General features: G+C 55.6%; 2 protein-coding genes across 6 annotated transcripts in view; one reads left to right on the top strand and one right to left on the bottom strand.

Moving 5' to 3' along the window:
* Window positions 1-6,016, top strand: part of Chid1 (chitinase domain containing 1) — a 43,939-nt gene extending 37,923 nt beyond the window's left edge. Inside the window, exon 13 of the mRNA XM_021646197.2 lies at window positions 5,100-6,016. Within this exon, the coding sequence (XP_021501872.1) occupies window positions 5,100-5,183 (84 nt within the window). The 3' untranslated portion in view covers window positions 5,184-6,016. The remainder of the gene's footprint in view (window positions 1-5,099) is intronic.
* Window positions 1,536-19,302, bottom strand: Tspan4 (tetraspanin 4). 5 transcript variants are annotated; one of them, XM_021646203.2, is made up of 8 exons: window positions 19,103-19,236; window positions 12,280-12,359; window positions 5,203-5,394; window positions 3,864-3,938; window positions 3,089-3,190; window positions 2,856-2,987; window positions 2,699-2,782; window positions 1,536-2,087 (listed from the first exon to the last, which is right to left on the bottom strand). In XM_021646203.2, exons 2-8 carry the CDS (start codon window positions 12,340-12,342, stop codon window positions 2,019-2,021), a joined length of 717 nt encoding a protein of 238 aa, XP_021501878.1. In that variant the 5' UTR covers window positions 12,343-12,359; window positions 19,103-19,236; the 3' UTR covers window positions 1,536-2,018. The 5 variants fall into 5 exon arrangements, with proteins under 5 accessions (XP_021501878.1, XP_021501876.1, XP_021501877.1 ...); XM_021646201.2 differs by having other exon boundaries at window positions 19,027-19,166; XM_021646202.2 differs by lacking the exon at window positions 19,103-19,236 and adding an exon at window positions 18,013-18,154.
* Between the last annotated feature and the right edge of the window lie 6 nt (window positions 19,303-19,308).

Raw genomic sequence — 19,308 nt, 5'->3', positions numbered from 1 at the left:
TAACCAACTATCTGATACCTGTAAAGGCTTTGGAGAGCTACACTGACCCCGCTGGCTTTGGGAGAGAGAAGCAGTACTGCAGACACCAGATAAGGGGCACAGCCAGGCCAGGTCAAGAAAGCCAGTGTGAAGGGACAGAGAGGCATCTTGGCCTCCTGTTTTATAAGAAGTGGTCATCAGCATGTTCCTATGTTATAGGGGTAGAAGTTGGGACACTGGCTGGCACTGTGGAGTCATGAAAGAGTTTGGTTCCACACTGGTTGCCCAGTGATTCACTGAGCCTGGGTCCCTCCAGCCTTGACTCTGAGGGTTTAGTGGATGAGAGTACTTCTCTGAACATAAGGAATGAATGGCGTGGGGCTTACCTAGTTTCAGCAGAGCACTGGTGAAGTGGCAGAAATGGACTGGAGAACAGCCTGCTGTGAGCAGATGGAGTGACCAAGGTAGTATGGGGATAAAGCAGTATAGGTCCAAGAGTGTCACTGGCAAGGGTCCTGGTTGGGACAGATAGCCAAATGGTAGGAGTAGATGGGAACTCCTGAGCCACAGAAAAGTGGGAAGCCAGTTCACCTTGATTTTCCCTCCCTCCTTGGTGCTGGAGATTGATCCCAGAGCCATGCAGGAGCATCCCCACTGAACAATAACCTTTAGGTTCTAGATTTCCAAGTTGAGGTGTGCAGAGGGCTGTCAAGCTACCAGACTGACTCATGGATAGAAATGCAGTCAGTGGCTATAGTGAGCTGGTCACCATGAGCCATACATGAGAGCTGCTTAGCTTGGGGGTCAGAGGGAGGAGAGGGCATCTGGAACCCGAATGAAGCTTTGAACACAGTGAGTTAGCGATACTCTGAGTACAGCTTCCTTTCAGTTTGGCCATCTGTAAGTAACAGAGCTTTTTGATAATTAACAGCTTGTCTGGAGCAGCTGACTCTACAGTAATTCTCAGAGATTGTTATGGGTCCTATGGCTTCCACTAGAGGGAGGACGGTGGGACACAAGGACTCAGCCCAGAGCCAGGGAATGGGAAGGGTAGAAGAAGTCCTACAGATAATTGGATCAAATTCTCTCTGTTACATGTCACACTCAGGTGTGAGAGTCATGATGACCCCTAAGGAACTGTCATGGAACATGCCCCTCAAGACAGCAGAACATGGGGATTGGGAGTCAGATGCCTCCTGAGGGTGCTCCTGGGAGGTGCTCACCTTAACCTGAACCCCCAGAGTATCAGCCTCTAGTCAGAGGCCCTCACCTGTGGCTCTCCTTTCCCTCTAGTTAAGAACACACTGCCTTTGTCTTGATGGTGGCTTGATGCTCTAACTCTGGCCAGTGGCAAAGGCTCTGTCTTCCAGTGTTGCAATTTGCAGTCTACGCAGACTAAACCAGGAGCAGAGGCATTAGGAGAAAGATACAAGAGTACCTAAGCTATCCCAGCAGAAATGGGAGAGGGCAGGGGCCATCTCTTGCCCCAACAAAAACAGGTCAGTAGTGCTCCCCTGACCTCTGCTGACCCTTGGCTAATGAAAGAACTTCCTCGATTGAAGTCTGTGGCTGTACAACCTTTGTGTGTCCAGCTACACACAGGGACTGCCCACATACTTTATTAAGATGCATCTGGGACCACGATACTGTCATGGAATGTGGATCATTGGACCTGGCCCTGCCTGGAGCACCAGTACCATCGTGGACCTTGTGCAGCCTGGGCCTGCCCTCCAAGCCTGGCATCTGTCCGCACAAGGCTGGGGACCCCATCCTGTGTGAACACTGGAGTATACATGGATATAAAAGTGTCAAAGTTCCCTGGGCCTTTAGCCCTGGGTGCCACTTGGCACCAACCCTATAATCTGGTAACTCTGTAGCCACCCACGCAGAGGCCCTTCAGGTGCAGGGATGGATCCTGGGTGCTCTGGCCTCAAGCTCTTCCCCTTGCATGCAGCCGAGCACCAAGTCCTGCATGGGAAGCGGGTTTGGACATCTCCCCTTCGGCAGGTCCTTTGGCAGAGAAGCAGAGGTTGTGAGACCTATGCGCAGTAGGTGTCCGCCTTTACCACCTGGCAGTACATGGTCATAGCGAAGGTGAGGCCCAGAATCTGTGGAGACAAGAGGTCACAGGCCTTTGCCCATAGGCAGAGGGCCTGGTCTTCAGTGGTGCCCTGACTGTACTCAGATTGGGCTTCCTGGGACAGCCTAGTATCACCCTATTTGTGTAACTCATCCCCAGGCTAAGTTGTGCTCTATACATTAGGTCACACCCCTCTCCACACCTGGTCTAAGCCCTGCCACGTATCCTACTGTACCCAGTTGTCCAAGCTGTAGCCAACTGAGTATCTGCCAGGTGGATTATAGGTCTGTCCCACTTAGCCTGGAGCATCACACTGCCAATCCTCAACACTTCTCTAGATGGCTATGAACCTAGGAGAGGAGGACAGCAAGGTCTCAAGTACCACCCTCACTCTGCACTGGGAAGTTCTGTCACTACCAACCAATATGGCAGCCTGGCTGCCAGGGAGTCAGTACTCCCAGTGGGCAGCACTTGGTCCACAAGATACCAAAGGTCACCTCCCCTAGTGAACTTCTGAGATACCAGCTTCTTAAAAATCTGCATTGCTACCTACTACACAGGTCACAGACTTCTGAAAACAAGTCCTCTGCCATTGTGCTCTCTGGTCAGGAGCCCCAAGCCCTGCCCTGCTGAGCTCACCTGCACCAGTGCCGTGCACAGTCCAAAGATGCCCACAGCTAGCAGGTTCTCCTGGAGCCAGGCCTTCACTGTCTCATAACAGGGCTACAAGAGAGTCAGGATTACTTGGGGGACCACATCCCCGCAGCCACCCACCAGAGGAGGGAAAAGCTCTTACCGACTTCCACCAGGTCCCAGGTTCATGTAACCCACAGCTGTCACTGAACTCCAGACAGCAGGAGTCAGGCACACGAGTGGCATTGTATACCTCAAACCAATCAGTGTAATTGGAGACGCCACAGCAACGGAACTAGGAGCAGGAAGAAAGCAAAGGTGCAGGTGGAGAGGTAGCCACAACACCCACCCCTGCCAGCCTGTCCCACCATACCAAGAAGGCTGCCCAAGCCTCACATCGGTCTGTATGATGCTCCAGGCGTTGGTAAGGCCCACATTGCCCTGTGTGCCATACAGATGCAGGCCTTTCTTCAGGTCTTGCTGTGCATAACTGTCAATCTGTTAACAGGTCATCAGTGAATACCCTCCACTTCAGTCCAAGGCAGGACACCATTCCTCATCGATGCCCCATGCCCCCTTCCCCCTGAACTCTTGCCTGTTTCCCTACTATACACAGGGTACAAGCCCAGGCTTGTGTCCTCCCTGAAGCTCCAAGGATCCTGGTGCAGGCCTTTGCCCTATCATCTCTAGGTTTCCCGTGTTGGCTGGGGGAGGACTGCAGTCTACTTGCTAGGACAAGCAGGCATGTCTGCTCTACAGCTGAGGGTGTGGGCACCATTCCTAGATCTCCAGGAAAGGAACTAGGGCACTAAGGAGGGCAACTCCAGCCTGTACAGGGAGCCTCCTGTAGTCCAGAGGTGCTTTACAGAAAGGAGGTCCTATGGGAAAATCAAAGACACAGGATCTGGGAACATAGCACGAGCTGTAACCCAAGGCCCTAAAATATGTCAATACACACCTCCAACTGTGTGGCCAGACAGATGGGTATGGGAAACAACCCAGGACTCACAGTACGCAGCGGGGGGGTGACTGGGGCAGGGCACACTCGGCAACCTGCACTCACTAGGGGGCCCTGGCCAAGCACTCTTGTCCCACCCATACAACACAGGTCGCTGTGGCTTCGCACGGTCTCTCTGCACTCTCCATGTGCTGTCCATTCGCGGCAACATACCTTGTCACTGTAGGCGAAGAAGAGCACGGCAGTGGTGACTTCCAGCAGGAACACCAGCAGCAGCAGCACAAAGAACTGTAAAGAACATGTCCCTTAGTCACAGCCCTGCTGGGGAGCCTCAGAGCGTCCACCACCCCACGGAACTCAGGGCCAGGCCAGACTGTCCCCCTGCGCCTAAGGGGTCTGCGGGCCTGGGTTCTACCCCCATGTGGGTGTCTGTCTCTATTCCCCGGGCTCCTGGCCTGACATCTCTATCTGGGACTCTCCCCATCCCCCCATACCGGGATAAATGTTAGGCAAGTATTCTACAGCTGAGCTCCATTCCCAGCTACAATTTGGGAATTTAAAAGAGATTCCAAATACCACTTATCAAAGGCCTATAAACATTCTGCAGTACCCCACTAAAGGAGTGGGGGGAGGGGGGAACAGTTTGTCTCTACAAGGAATTGCCCTGAGCAAAATCCTACCCCAGGAAGGAGAAAGGAGCCATTCAAATCCTGTTAACATGGGGCTTCAGTCCACCTGCCATGCCCCTCGAGGCCTCTGCCAGGCACACTAATTTGTAAGAGCCTCCAGGAATCCTTTTCTAATTACCTGTGATTAACTTTATAAACTATGGAGGAAGAAATAGCTTCCTCCCCATAAATATATTCCCAAGGCCAAATGGTGCTGAGAGTGCCACAGAGGGTGGGGGCAGGGGCAGGTCCAGGACAAGAAGCCTGGATGGAGCCACCGCAAGGATGAGCCTCAGAACAGTATAGTAAAGGCCCTTGTGGCTATGCCTAAGTTCGTGGTCCTGTCAAGAGAAGTCCCTCCAAGCTCTGGTATGGTGTTTGTTTTGTATATGTGGTGTTGAAACTCAAACTCACAGCCTCATGCATATCGTACACACATTTTTCTAGGCTATATTCCCAATGCCTCCCCTTTAAACTTTATAGTTTATCTATATACATTGGTGTTTTGCCTGCATGTATGTCTGTGTGAGGATGTTGGATCCCCTGGAACAGGGGTTACAGTTGTGAGCTGCCATGTGGGTGCTGGGAATTGAACCCAGGTCCTCTGGAAGATCATCAGTGCTCTTAACCCCTGAACCATCTCTAGAGTCCCCTCCCACTTTTAACCTTATTTTGAGAGATGGGGTCTTACTCTGTGCCCCAGACCAGCCTGGACCTCATGCTCCTCTTGCCTCAGCCCACAGACCCAGCTGTATTGTGTTCTCTTGATCAACCCCTTTAGCCCCACCTGGCCTGGAAGAACCCACAGAGACCTGGTGCTGGACAGGCCCCAGAGGTGGAGCTGATGGCATGGAGAGCCACATAGAGGGACCCAACACACTCACGGTGAGCAGTAGGCACTTGTTCTCCTTGAGGGCCCCAATGCAGCCCACGAAGCCGATGGCCATGACGAAGGTACCGGTGACGATGAGTAGATTAGCAGCCGACAAGGATGGGAATGAAGATGATAGGGTGGCAAAGTTTCCCTGTGTGGCAGCCAACCAGATGCCAACACCAAGGACGCCACAGCCACCCAGCTAGGACCACAGCAATGGGGAGAGAGAGAGAGAGAGAGAGAGAGAGAGGTTGAGGTGACTGCAGGGCTCCTGACCCCTAGGGCAAGGCTCCCACCCACAAGCACTCAGGCCAACATTGTCAGCCTGGGAACTACCAAAGACAGCTTAATTCCTATGGCAGAGTACCACTCCTCAAGTCCTTTCCCTCCTCCCTTTTGACAGTGGCCAGTGAGACCATGCTTTTAGATGCCCTGCAGGAAGCATCCACCATCCCATGTGTGTGGTCAGAAGGGACCAAATCGCCTCTGGCCCTCTTACCGTGCACCTTCCTTCCCCATACCCTAGGGGGGCCATGGCAGTTGAGTGACCCAGACCTACCCATAATCCCGAGCAGGGAAAAGCCCTGTCTAGAAACACTTCTGCTCATAGTCAGGTTACAGTAGCTCCGTGGTACCAACCAGAAGATCTCAACAGAGCACCTCACTGAGTTTCATCACTTTTTATTTTTGTTTGAGACAGGGTTTCTCTGTGTAACCCTATTTGTACTGGAACTTGCTTTGTAGACCAAGCTGGCCTTGAACTCAGAGATCCAATTGCTTCTGCCTCCCAAGTGCTGGGATTAAAGGTGAATGCCACCACACCAGGCTCTCATCACTCATTTTTTAAAAATCAGAAAAATAGGAAGCAGGGAAGGAAGACATGTGGTTGTTGACGCTAGAGAGGACTCATCATGGCATGGTGACAAGGACATCTAGTCTTCCTCAGATTACAGGGCCGCCCTGGGTGAGGGAAACTATGGTCTCAAGCTCACAGGAAGCCTTGGGCTCTGTCAAATTGGGAGGAGGAAAGATGCATTCCAGGAGGCTGGGGATGGATCAACAGCTGATGGGAAAAAGCCTGGCAGCCCAACAGAAAACTGGACAGGACATGGCACAGGAGCCCACAGTGTAGGCTCTGACCTAAGGTTCTGAGTTCCAGGTCGCTCCTGGAGACATTACTGTGGAGTCATCGGGATGCAAGGGACCTAGAAAGGCTGCCCATATGGGAAGCTCTGGACCCTGGAGAAGGTTCAGGGAACCTGCCAGAGAAAGGTGTGCATATGCCCTGGGTGCCTTCTCCTGAGAGCTCCATCCTCACGGCTACATGGCAGCTCTGGTGAGCCAGTCTACAGAGAGGCCTCCTTTGAGGTGGGAGGGAGCCCTGCAGGGCTGCAGTGGCTGAGAGGTGGCGCTGTCTGTGGTGTTTACCAGGTAAGGCAGCTGGATGGGCTGGGTACCCCCATTCAGCCTGTGAGGGGAAGTCCCCCTAATGGAGATCTGGTCAGGTGAAAGTCAGAGAATCACCAACCACAAGGCTACTGGATGTAGGAAGCTTCTCCAGGGCCATGGCAAGCAGGGCAAGACTCATGGTCTCCAGCAGTTTCCAAGCATCATGAGGTCTTCCAGGACCCAGTAGGGTGACTTACAGGTTATGGAAGGACATCCATGGCACTCACTACTAGGCAGAAGTAATACCCTGCTTGCTACCTTGGGCTGGATCAGAATTACCAAGAGCAGGAGAGCAGGAGAGCAGGACTCCCCACCTTCACTCCACACGGTACCTGCCCTGGAAGAGGTGGAAGTCAAAAGTAGCAAGAGGCCTCAGAGACACCAACCCACAGGGATGACTTCAGGAATAACACTGCCCCAGAGGCGCCATGACCCCAAATGAGTCACATCTGGAAAGGTCACCTCCAAGCTGAGCACTCATGCTTATAATGGCAGGACCTTGAACAGGAGGGAGATGCTGGTACAACAGCAATAAATGTCACTAAGACCCAAACTGTCTGCACCATCCGCCTCTGCCTTCCAAGGACAGCAGACGGCTCACGTCAGCAGGAAAGTGAGCTATTGGAGCGCCCCTGGCCCCACGGGACCCAGAGGGCATGGGGAGGACACTGCTGTGCAAAGCAGCTGGAACCATTAGGGGTGGGGGGAGATGGCCCATTCCAGGAGACCAGGAAGGGACAGTTTCCAGGACAGGACTGGCAGGAAGGGACCCCACACCCAGAAGAGAAACAGTCTCCACTGACATGGCGAGACGTGCTTCCCTCCACCCAGAGACCGCTGGAAAGACATCCACTCACCGCCACATAGTCTGTCACCCTTACTGTGACAAACACCAGTCCAGGTGCTCCCCACTGCCACCCAGTGGTGTCACATGCATTGCCACACACAAGCAGCACATCCAGAGCCGCCACCATCCCAGGGGGCCAACCCTCTCAGCCTAAGCCAAGGCCACATGCATGGGTGCACTAATGAAATCGTGCATGTGGTAAGAGCACTGTACTTGTAATTTTGAAAATGTTTTGGTGCATGCAGCTTTTAAAACATTATGGCAAGAAAATTACAGCTTCAAAGCTCAAGAGAAAATGGGCCCATTAGACTCAGAAGATGAGAAAGGCAGGACTCAGGGCTGAGCCCTGGAGGCCTAGAGCAAGGTCTGTCCTCAATCAAAACTGGAGATGGGGCTAAGACCCCTCCCACCTCAAATCTACAATGTTCCCCCAGCATCCTGAGCCCCATCTCCTGAAATAGACCACCTCCCACTGCTGGCTCACGCCTCTGCAGCTGTGACCCCAGGCTACACAGAAGCCCTGGTGGGGAACAGAGCCTGCTCCCCACAGCAGTCTTTAGAGAACCTGGACGCCTGAAAGACAGTAGCTGGCAACATCATTCAGGAGTAGGACCTCCTGCCACTGTGATCCTCCATCTTAGCCTTCTGGCTGATCTTCATGCAGCATTCCTGGTCCCAAGCACAGCCCATCTCAGCCAACTGCTAGGCACTCTGCTGAAATGCCCAACAGTCCCTGAGAGATGTAATGAGCTGTCACCCAGGCACCACCCAAATCTGTGAGCAGCAGGTGCCTTAGCCTCTAGCCCCATGGATCAGCCTCAGGTTGAGTGCCATATGGTACTGGGTGCCCAACAAATATGCTTATTTGTCCAGGTCCACAGAGGGTAGGTGCCAACAAGCCTCTACCCACCACCCCTCCAGCCATATAGCTTAATGTAGCAGATGGCCGGGCAACCAGCCATATCTTTGGTGGAGGTGTAGGTGGAGGGGCTGGGCACCCCTGAATAAGCCAAGACCATGTCCAGAAACCCCTCTCCTGCCAGCCTGGCAGGAACCTTCCCCATCTTGGCTGGGATGTTGGTTATCCCAGTAGGGTGACTTTGTGCACTTAAAATTGAATGGACGCCTGGGGATGTAGATGAGTTAGTAGAGTGTTTGCCAAGCATGCACTGCTGTAGATAGCCAGCCCCACATAAACCATGTGTGGTGGTGCACTCCGGTATTCCTGGAACTTGAAAGGTGGAAGCAGCAGGGTTAGGAGTTCATTGCCATCCTAAGTAAGGAAAGATTAGGATAAGTGAGACTGTCTCAGAATACTTTAAAAATGTAATTTGTTTTCTCCCAACTCAGAACATTGCCAGAGCCAACACCTCAAAGAACAAACAAGACCATGGCTTCCTGCATTGGGCAAGTCCCTGCCACCCCTATCACAAATATAAGCTGTTAGAGGAAGCAAAGAGGTCTCTCTGTCCCTGAGTGTCCTGTTCTTCCAAGGAGCTGGACACAAAGCCTTTTGCCATTTCCTGGTCCCCTCATCCACCAGACTGAAAAGTGCCAGAGACCAACAACAGGATCACTGTCCATCAGAAACCATCTCAACTCAGCAAGGGCAACAGACAACCAAGAGCCCAGCAAGGCATGTGCCCTGCGTCTTCCTGCCAGTGTGGAGGCAGATCCCTGCGCCCGGCAGGCCCTTCCTTTGGGACAGCATAAGGCAAGGTCCTGAGGTTGCAATGGTGACAGCCCAGGCAGAGCAGGGCCTGGGTGGGGACCCAGTCCCCTCCATGAAGGACAGACAGGTGGAGCTTGACTCCCGAACCTCCTCCAGCTCAGGGCCTCTGCCCAGCTGCTCATCCATCTAAGGTCACCACAGGCCACCTGGGGGAGGGGGAGCTGAGGGACCCCAATCCATATACTTTTGGATCACCTTGCATGACCCAGTGTGGTCAAGATGGAGAGTCTGAGACCCCAAGAATATAGGATTTTCTCAGGTCACACAGTATCTAGGTGGCAGGCATGACTCCAACCTCCATCTTGTTCACCCAAACAGACACTGACCATTCCATGCAGGGAACAGCCATACCTTTTGCTACACTGAGGAATGGGGAGGGACACCTGCCTGAAAGCCCTAGAGGAAGGGCCTCATACTGGTGGTACGTGTGTGGGAGGAGCCAAGCACATGGTTCGGGCCTGGCTAGCATCTCTAGCACCAGGACACAGAAGAACCACAGAAAGGTCCTTCCCTTACTGAGGAGTTCAGTCCCAATCACACTAGCCCTTCTACCACAGTAGCTGCCCAGGAAGACAGATGCTCTGTGAGCCCAGGGTAGGGGAGGGCAAAGGAGAGAGGAGGCAGGAAGAACCAGGCTCCTCTGGCTCCCCTTGATCCCAGGGGACCTCAACTTCCATTATAGGAAGAGCTTTGCTGGCAGAAGCCCAGCTGACAGTGCAGGCTCAGAGGCTTGAGACAGGGGTGCCAGGGGCTGTTCAGCCCCACCCCCTTACTGCCAGTGACCAGCACCCAATACCACCTACCCACTCAACTGTGTTCAAGGGCCACTTCCCTGAGGCACTCCCAGCCCCAACCAGCTAGTCCTTATCCTGTGCACATCTCAACAGCAGGTTGGGCAACCACCCTAAGAACTGAGCATCACTGCCCAGTGGGAACCTGTTTGCTGAAGGAAGGCAAGGGCTCCTTTGGTTGCCACACAGATCTAGGGGGTCAGTGCAGCTCTCACTCCAGTTGCCTGGTTAAGTCTAATAGGGAGACTGAGGCAGGACATGTGGCAGAGGCTGGGGTCCTGTCTGCTGATCTTACATTATAAGTGCCAAGTGGGGATCAAAGTCTGGCAGAGGAGTCAGGGTCTCCAGTAGGGGTGCCCTGGCCCTCCCACCATAGCCTGTCACCAGCAGGAGGGGAGTTTAGTTCACAGATGCCAAGGACAAGGTAGACTGGCATCATACTAAGCAGGCCAGATGGATGGACTGTCACACTTGCTAGCCCAGATGGACTCTGCCAAGCCCAGCACTTCTAGGCAAAGCCACGCTGTTCACAGCACCCTTCACGTGGCTGCCTCTACCCCTTCACTGGGAATCAAGCTGGAGGAAAAAGCCACAATGATAATGAGGCATGCGCCCCTGTATGCAAGGCTGGAGGTACATGTGGATAACAGAAGGGAACTAAACCTAGTTCAGCCCAGAAGAGTCCCACGGGGATACTCATTGTTTCTTTCTCCGGTAGAGGATGTCATCCAGTGGTCAGTGGCATGCGCCTGCTCTGTAGCAGGTGGGACCTTCCCCCTGTGGCCAGGTGTCCAGATCAGGAAGAGGGCAATGAATGCAGCCGCCTCAGCCTCCCCAGAGGCTGCCCAGCCCCCACACTCCTGCCTGCTAACCCCCTTCTGCCACCTACACTAGCTGCTACCATCATAGGGACCTACAGCTGTCAGGTCTGGTCATAAGGTTACACTCATCCACCTGTCACACTGTCATTTGCAGTGGGCTTTTCCCACCTGTCATACTGTTGCCTGTAGTCATTCCCCTCCTCACCCCACTGTCACAATGTCAGGGACATCCCATCCCTGCCAACCACAGTCGCCACTGACCACACACACTGGTGCCCACTGAAGTCCTTCAAACGGAAGCATTCACCTTACATGAGCTGCTTACACCTTCAGCCCACAGCTATCCCTGATGCCCACCTGGTTTGAGTACACCCAGATCTGGGACCATCCCTCCCAAGAGCCTCTGGCAGAGAGCTCTTGATGGGGGTTGAGGGAGATGGGATCGGTAGGGCAGCAGCCTCCCTGGGCAGGGTCCCAGCAAATCCCAGCTCCTGCCCTGGGCCAGGAGTATAAGAAAAGGGAGGTGAGGTAAGCGGACCCAGGTTTCTGCACATTTGACCTGAACAGGACTGCATGCAAAGGGGGAGCAAGTGGGGATCCCAGTGATGCCCCTCATCCTCTCACTTTCAAGCTGCATGTACTCCCTCACTCCCAACCACACCCCTCATCCTCGGTGGCGCACACCCACTCCCAGAAAGTTGGCTCAGGAACTGAAGTAGAGTATGGAATGACCTTGGGCACCATTCACCAAGGGTTCCAGCTAGTAAGTGAAGGTCCAGGCCACGTTCAGGTAACAAAGGGTCACCTCTAATCCAAACCAGTATCCTCCACTCAGGCTCCAGGCTCAGCCAAACCCCAACACCAGGTGGCAATCAGATATGATACTTGCCCGGCTCCAGGGGGGTGAGGGTGTGCAAACTGTCTTCCACACACACTGGAGGGGGCCATCTTCTGCTCTATCATCATGCAACCCCAACTGAGTGTTACCCATTGTCTGAGCAACCACGGCATACCCCAGCAAAAGTTAAGAGTCTCTGCTGAGGTGGCAGGAAGCCAGGTGCCACCCATGTGAGAGTCCCTGACCAGCATCTGGGATACCTCCGTAGGCCGTAATCAGACAGTGCACATACCCTTAATCTTCTGAATCCTGGGAACCAGCTGGGGACCAGAATCTGATAGGTCAATCTCCCAGAGGGGCAGAGTGTTAAAGGGGCGAGGCAAGGACATAGGCTGAAGAGGGAGGATGGGAAGGAGGCTGAGGAAGGCACCCATGGCTCGGCGCAGAGACTTTGATCAGTTCTAGCCTGGAGCCCAGGGGAGGGAAAGCTTGGCAGTGCCCGGTCCTGTGAGCACGTGCGCACACACCCTGTTTCCACAGCAGAGGAGAAGCGAGGAGAGGGCTCTTGGGAGAGCAGCGAACCCGGGTCCTTCAGGTCCCCACACTCACCCAGAAGAGCAGGTTGAAGGCGAACATGAGGTACTTGACGCCCTGGAGGCAGCCGCGCGCCATGCTGCAGCGCTTCAGCTCTAGAAGGAAGATGAAGGAGAGGTCTAGGTAGAAGACCACATACTTGTTGCCCTTGGGCGTCGTGTAGCGTGCCTGGGCCGCCTTGGGGCCGGGGTTCGTGTGCAGGCCGAAGAAGCCGCCGCCCGCATCCCCGGCGTCCCCGGCGCCCGCGTGCCCGTACAAGCTGCTGCAGCGCCGAAAGGGGCCGCCGCGCGCAAAGCCCGGCTCCTTGCTCTCCGGGGAAGGGCTGCGCCGGTATGTAGACTCGTCCGTGCTGGAGCGGCGCATCGCTTTGGGGAGGCTGGGCCCCCGCCGCCAGAATCACTGGCTGCGGCTGTTGTCAGCGCTCCGCGCCCGCTGCCCCTGGACGCCCCATCCGCACCACACCACACCGGCGGGCTCCCGCCCCTCCCCGGCCCCGCCGTAGCAGCGGGCGCGCGGCTTGGCTCCCACCCCGCGGCCAGACACCTGCGGGGCGGCCCGCTGCGCCCCGCGCGCGCCCGACCAATCCAGCGCGGCCCCGCCCCTCGAGGACCCCGCGCCACCGGCCAATCGCAGCGACCCCGGGCCCCCGCCTCCCCGTTACCCTCCCGGGGTCTTCGTGGAAGATGCAGCTGAAGGACAGGGGGGGCGTTGGAAGGGACTGTGTCGGGAATGAGACCACAGCAGCTCTCGGTTCCAAACCTACACCCCAGGCCACATCCAACAGGCCCGCTGCCCACCCACACCAACGATGTGCAAAGCCCTGAGCAAAGAGGTGACCCAATTGCTGTTGGTGGCAACTTGGCTTTCCAGCGCCTTAGGGAGCCCGTGGTGCCTCAGAGGGTGAGGTGTCCATGAGGTTTGTCTAACTTAAAAAGAGAATTCGAGGACCGAAGTAGCAGAGGAGAGACGCCAAAGAAACCCAGGTGGCCCCCTGTTGGCCCACTGGCTCGCTCACTGAATCAGCTCAGCCTCCGGTCCAGTCCATTCTCCTAGAGGTGGTGGGAGCAAGGCCAAATTCTATCGTAGGCACGGGCCATTTTGAGAGTCCCACTGGCGCCATTCCGCAACTCTCTCTAACAGAACCAGGGAGTTGGAATTTCACTCTGACCGGCTCAGGAAGAATCAGCCTGTGACGAACAAACACCACCTCATCCCAAGCAGGCAAGCACACGGCAAGTGGCACTTTGCAGATGTGCCCAGATACACACTAACCCATCAATCAAGGATGGGGAGATGATAGCCCCTTGCTGGGCGCCATTTTCCAATCTCTGAGCACCAACCCTACCAAAGGATTCAGATCATGAGAGCCCCGAAGTGTGGGCCAGGGACTAACACAGGGCCGAGGATCCCCACCTGATCTGTAGCTCAGACAACAGGACGGAAGGCAGAACAAGGAAAAGCTTTTGCTAAAGGTCCCTGAGTGAGGCGGCAGAGGAGGTAGAGGGAGGAATGAGGAAAACGAAGCCTATCCGTGGGCAGAGCTGAGCACTCTTAAAGGGGCTGCATCTTAGTGGAAACCCCAGATGCCAGGTTTGCAGCTCCCAGCCCAGCACCTAGGTTCACTGCACAAGCCTACTGCTGCCCCCCGGAGGGCACCGTGGGGAACTGCAACTCCAGCCCGCAAGGCTGCAAGCTCAGGGCCTCAGTCTTTGAGTTGTGGGTGCATGGGACCTCCGCAGAGTACAGGAAGCATGCCTGGAAGGGCCTGCTCAGCCTGAAGTCTACCTCAACCCTCTATCTTGCCATTCCCCCTAAGTTTTCTTTGATATGTCCGGACCCCAAGAAAGAGACAGCGCTGGGGCGCGGGGGGGGGGGGGGCGGGGGTAAGAACCACACTCGCAACCCAGCAGAGGCTTAACTACAGCCTGCAGGCTCTATCTAGAGAGCAACTGGCAGCTGATCTCCTTAAAAAAAAAAAAAAAAAAAAGCTCGCGACCCTTGGCCCCTGGCCTTACGCATGTAAGAGGCCATGAACACACACGAGTGTCTAGGCACCAAGAAGAGAGAGGGGCCACAGGGCTCAGGAAAGATCTAGAACCTACCAGAACATCTTGGACCAAACATCCATACTGATATCACCCCAATGGGGTTAGCTACCAGACCACTCCTCTGCAGCTGAGCCTGCCGCCCTGGGGCAGAGACATACAGCTGAGCTCCCAGCAGTACAGAAATAAGCCTGCTGTCTACTACATCACCTTTATCCCAGGCCACGGGGCTGGGGTTGCAGTTCCCCATCATGTACCCCAGGGGCATCAGCCGGGGCACTGAGGAGACCAGGTCAGAGTTGCCAGGTTGAGGGCTATATGCAAGAGAACCCAGGGACAGCCATCCTGAAGCCCAGTTCTCTTCCCTCGGGTAGCTGTGCTGGTTAATCTTTGTCAGCTTGACACAGCTGAAGTTACCTGGGAAGAGGGGCCCTCAACTGAGAAAATGCCTCCATCACATTGGCCTTTAAGCTGGGTATGGTGGCTCGCTCCTTTAATCCAACACTCAGGAAGCAGAGGCAGGGGGATCTCTGTGAGTTCAAAACCAGCCTGGTCTACACAGTGAATTCCAGGACAGCCAAGGCTACACACAGAAACTCTGCCTTGAAAAAAAAAAAGGGGGGGGGGGGAGGGCGGTGCTGGAGATGGCTCAACAGATAAAAGCACCGGCTGCTTTTCAAGAGGACCTAGGTTTGATTCCCAGGACCCTCATGGCAGCTTACAGTCGTCTGTAACTCCAGTTCTAGTTCTGGCCCCCTGCGGGCACCAGGCATGCACACGGTATGCAGATACACATGCAGGCGTGCCACCTATATACATGAAAGTTAAAACGCTTTAAAAGCAGCAGTAGACACGCTTGCAGGACATTTTCTTGATTAATGGCGGATGTGAAAGAATACTTGTGGGAGGTGGCGACCCGAGCAGGTGCTCCTGGGGGGTATGAGACAGCAAGCTGAGAGAGCCGTGAAGAGCCAGCCAATAAGCAGCGCTCCCCGCTGGCCTCCGCTTCAGTCCGGGCCTCAAGTTCCTGTTCTGACTTCCCTTCCTAATGGATTGTAAGGTGAAATCTCCCACTGAAGCGACAGTCAGGGCGCCTGTATGGGTCTGAGCAAGGCCCTCTACATATGTTATGGTTGTGTAGCTTGGTGTTCTTACGGGATTCCTATAGGGGGAGTTGGGGGGGTTGTCTCTGACTCTTTTGCCTGCTCTTGGAATCCTTTTCCTCCTACTGAGTTTCCTCATCCAGCCTTGATATAAGGATTTGTGCCTGGTCTAGGGAGAGGGGAGGTGGGAGAAGCTGGGAGGAGTAGAGAGGATGTTATATATGAAAGAAGAATAAAATTTTTTAAATGCATTCTATAACTTAAAAAAATATATATCTCCAAATTGCTCTGGTCATGTTCTTCATCACAGCAACAGAAAGTAACTAACAGGGCCTAAACAGGAAGGGGTAGGAAGGGCTCCCCAAGAGGTGAGGAAATTTCTCAGGGCAAAGGAGAGCCAGTCTGGTTTCTGCACTGAGCCCAGCATTTCGGATGCTTTCCTCTGAGCCATGCGCCCCTCTCCTGCCCAGAAGCCCTACCTATAAAACCACCAGGAACAGTGATCGATCGAACAGACCTCAGGACAGCCACGTGAGGACCAGGGCCATTTCTGTTGCCAAGTACAGAATCCACAGGCTGATCAATAACAGTGGACAGCCAAGGCAAGGCCACCCCATCTGAGCCAGGAGAGCTGATTTCCTCACCACCCTGGCCCGGTGGTTTAGACACAGGAACCATCTGCCAGCAGGGCTCCAAGACCTCCTCAGTTGAGAGTACATACACATGGGAAGCCCTCCCTAGGGGATGGCTCACAAGAAAACTGTGGACACCCACCTGACCAGACAAGGTTCCCACTCAAAAAGTGACCTGCCCAAACTCTAGATAAAGTTTGACCACGGCTGCCTGGGGCGAGTGGTTGCCAGCAAGCAAAGCATTTGGAGCCCTCAGTGGGGATGGCAGCATGACTTTGCCCAGAAGCTTGTTTGGACCCCTGAGTAACCACTCCTAGCCCAGCTAGCTCACGAGGGAGAGCAGAACAGCACCACCCACCCTGTCCCGAGGCAGAGAGGCTCGGCGGCTTCTTTGAGGAGGCAAGGAGACTCGTGCCAATACAAACAGGCTGTGGTGTCTGCCTTCCTGCTGTGGCTTCAGCCCCTGCCGGGGCCCCAGTGCCTGGCCTAGACCCCACCCTGGGCAGGAGCACTACAGATTCCTGGTCCAATGGGCTGATACCTCCTACCAAGAGGCAGCCCTGAGGGCTGCACAGGGAGCCTGACCGGAGACTGAAGACACAACTCTAGCCTTCATGGACAGAGCCAAGGGAGGGGTTGCAGGCCTCTCCCTTGTGTGTGTGAAGCCAGCAAAAGGGCTCTGGCCACCCCAAACAGCATCTTCCGTCCACTTCCTGCCTTGTACCCACAGGTATTTCTCTGTTAGAGCTCCGGTGGCGGTGGAAACAGAAGGGACCTAACTAAGACCCAGGGGATGCTTACTGTGTGAACAAAGCACTCCTACCCGGCCATGCTGGGAACTCCCCCAGGCACTGGGTCCCAAGTGTCCCAGCCTCAACAGCCCAAAGGGCTCATGGGTTAGTCACATCAGTTTCAGCCAGAGCTATCTGGACAGCAATGTACCAGACACATTTATTGTGTCTGCCGTAGCTGCAGCCTGGGAGTGAGGTAGGAGTGTGTATGTTCACATCCATAGCCATAGGGTGATAAACTGTCCTGTCCTGCATGAGCAAGCTAGCGGGCACAAGGCTGAAGTTCCTGAGAAGTCACTTCCCCCAGCGCATGGCCAGCCTCAGGTGGGTGCTTCTGGTCCCACCAGAGCTTTACCAACGGAGAAACTAAGGCTCTCATCTAAGTCCCGGGGGTAAAGCCAGCTGAACCCGAGGCCAGTGCTCTAGACCGCAGCACAGCACCCTCTTGGCTGGCTGTTTTCAGGGCAACACCCAGGGTGGGAGGGACTGGGCAGCTAAAACTTCAATCACGGGTTTCCTCCTTGTCCCCTGCCCTGAAGTGACCCCTCCTCTGGCAGGAACTGTGGCAAATAAGTTAGAAACTGCGTATGAGCCCTCCACCCACTACGGGAGGCCAAGCACCCATTCTCACTGTGCTATTGCCAGTTTGTATTGGGGGAACAAGAGTGAAGCTGGCAGGCACAAGTGAGCCACATCTCTCTCACCACAGTCCCAGATGGGAGCCCCACAACAGTTAAGGAAAAGTAGGGGCAGACGCCGACCCTGGGATCCTGGCCAGGGCTCTGGAGAGAACAGACACAGCATCCACCACTACTGTCCCATACACCCCTCAGGGATAAGCGGAGGCAAGCAGCAGCCAGGAGTTCTCTAGCCTGGGGCATTTCTGGGAATCCGAGGAGCTGGAGCAGGAACCAGGGGAGGAGAGGACGACACCACCCACAAAAGGCACTGGAAGTTAGTGGGCTTTACACACACACACACACACACACACACACACGCAGGAATTCCAGGAATGTCAACTTGGCACAGGCTTCTCTCCCCAATTCTAAGTAAACAAGGCTTCCAGGGGCAGGACGGAACTGGGTCCCACCTCCAAGAAGCCTTCGGGAGCCTTCCACCCCATCCTTCGGGCCCACCCTACAGACCATCTCCTAACCCACTGCCATGCCACCCTCACCTCCGGCCACCAGCTGCCTTCAGTCCTGATCCTGAGTCTGAGCCCAGGCCACAGTGACTCACAGGCCCCCACTGCCCCTCTGGCCAGGGCAGGATGTTGGGGGAGGGGACAGGACCGGGAAGTCGCCTAGCTCGTGGCTCTGCACGTGGCTCCGTGGGGGATGGCAAGAGCTGCTAGGGAGCCTGTCCTGGGTGACAGCGCGGGCACAACCACCAAGTTGGGCAGTGGCTCTGACCATCCACACTCAAGACCCAGGAGACCCTTCTCGAACTCCCCTACAACGACGGAAAGTACAGTTTTTGCTTCCCCGAGGCACCTAGCAAATGTCTAGGACCCCCGAGGCTTCACTCCCCCCAGCCCCCAAACTTCTTAGAGAGGCTCCAAGCTCTCGGGAGCCTCTCTAACTTCTCACTAGAAGCTGCCTGCTCCTCCCAAGAGTAGCCCCCGGCACAGCAAGAAGGCGCTGTGGCCAGGGTGACACACTTCCCCAGAAACCAGCACCTCGTCCCCTCCCTTAAGTCCTTAGGTCACCTCCAGGTGAGGCAGACCTGTGGCCCCTAGCGGTCCCTCAGGCAATCTCCACGTCCGAGCCAAACTGCCCAGGAGAAAGGCCTGCTCATAGGGTGCCTCCTCCACGACGCATTCCCGGACCATCGCCCTCCTCCTCTCCGCGGGAAAAGCCTCTTCTAGCCCCTTCTCGGGGAAGGAGAGGACTGCTGAGCGCGGGAAGCCGCCGTCGGAGCCTGGGACACCGCGCCGCCGACGGTTGCGCGGCGGAAGGGAAGGACACCCGAACTCCACGGCCCGGACTCCGGCGGGGCACCTCGGGTAAAGGACTCCAAACCGAGACCCCTTGGAGTCCCGGCCAGGAGGCGGGAAGACCACCTCGGCCGTGCGCAAAAGGCAGCCCGCCCGCCCCCGCCCCGGCCGCGCCACCACCACTTGTTGCCACCTCTCAGCTCGAGTCTGCACGCGATCGGGCCAGCGGGACCCCCGCCCGAAGACCCGCCGTACCTGCGAGCGCCACCACTGCGCGAAGCGGCTGTCAGTCAAACCGACACGAGAAACGCGAACCGCCGGCGGCGCGTACCTTTCGGCCTGGCTCGGACGCCGTAGCGACGGGTTGTACCAGCACGGAGAGGGGGGCTCCCGGGATGCTGCCACGGGCAGGCAGACTCTAGGAGCTCCGGGTGGGTGCGAGCAGGAGCACCGCCACTTCTGGGTGACGGCGGGAGTGGGGGCCGGGCCGCGGCGGGGTTCGGGGAGATGCGGGGCGGGGCTCAGGATCATAAGGGG

This window comes from Meriones unguiculatus, chromosome 1, assembly GCF_030254825.1.
Source record: "Meriones unguiculatus strain TT.TT164.6M chromosome 1, Bangor_MerUng_6.1, whole genome shotgun sequence".
NCBI lineage: Eukaryota > Metazoa > Chordata > Mammalia > Rodentia > Muridae > Meriones > Meriones unguiculatus.
The sequence above is the reverse complement of the archived record's forward strand: the minus strand, read 5'-3'. Positions and strand labels throughout refer to the sequence as shown.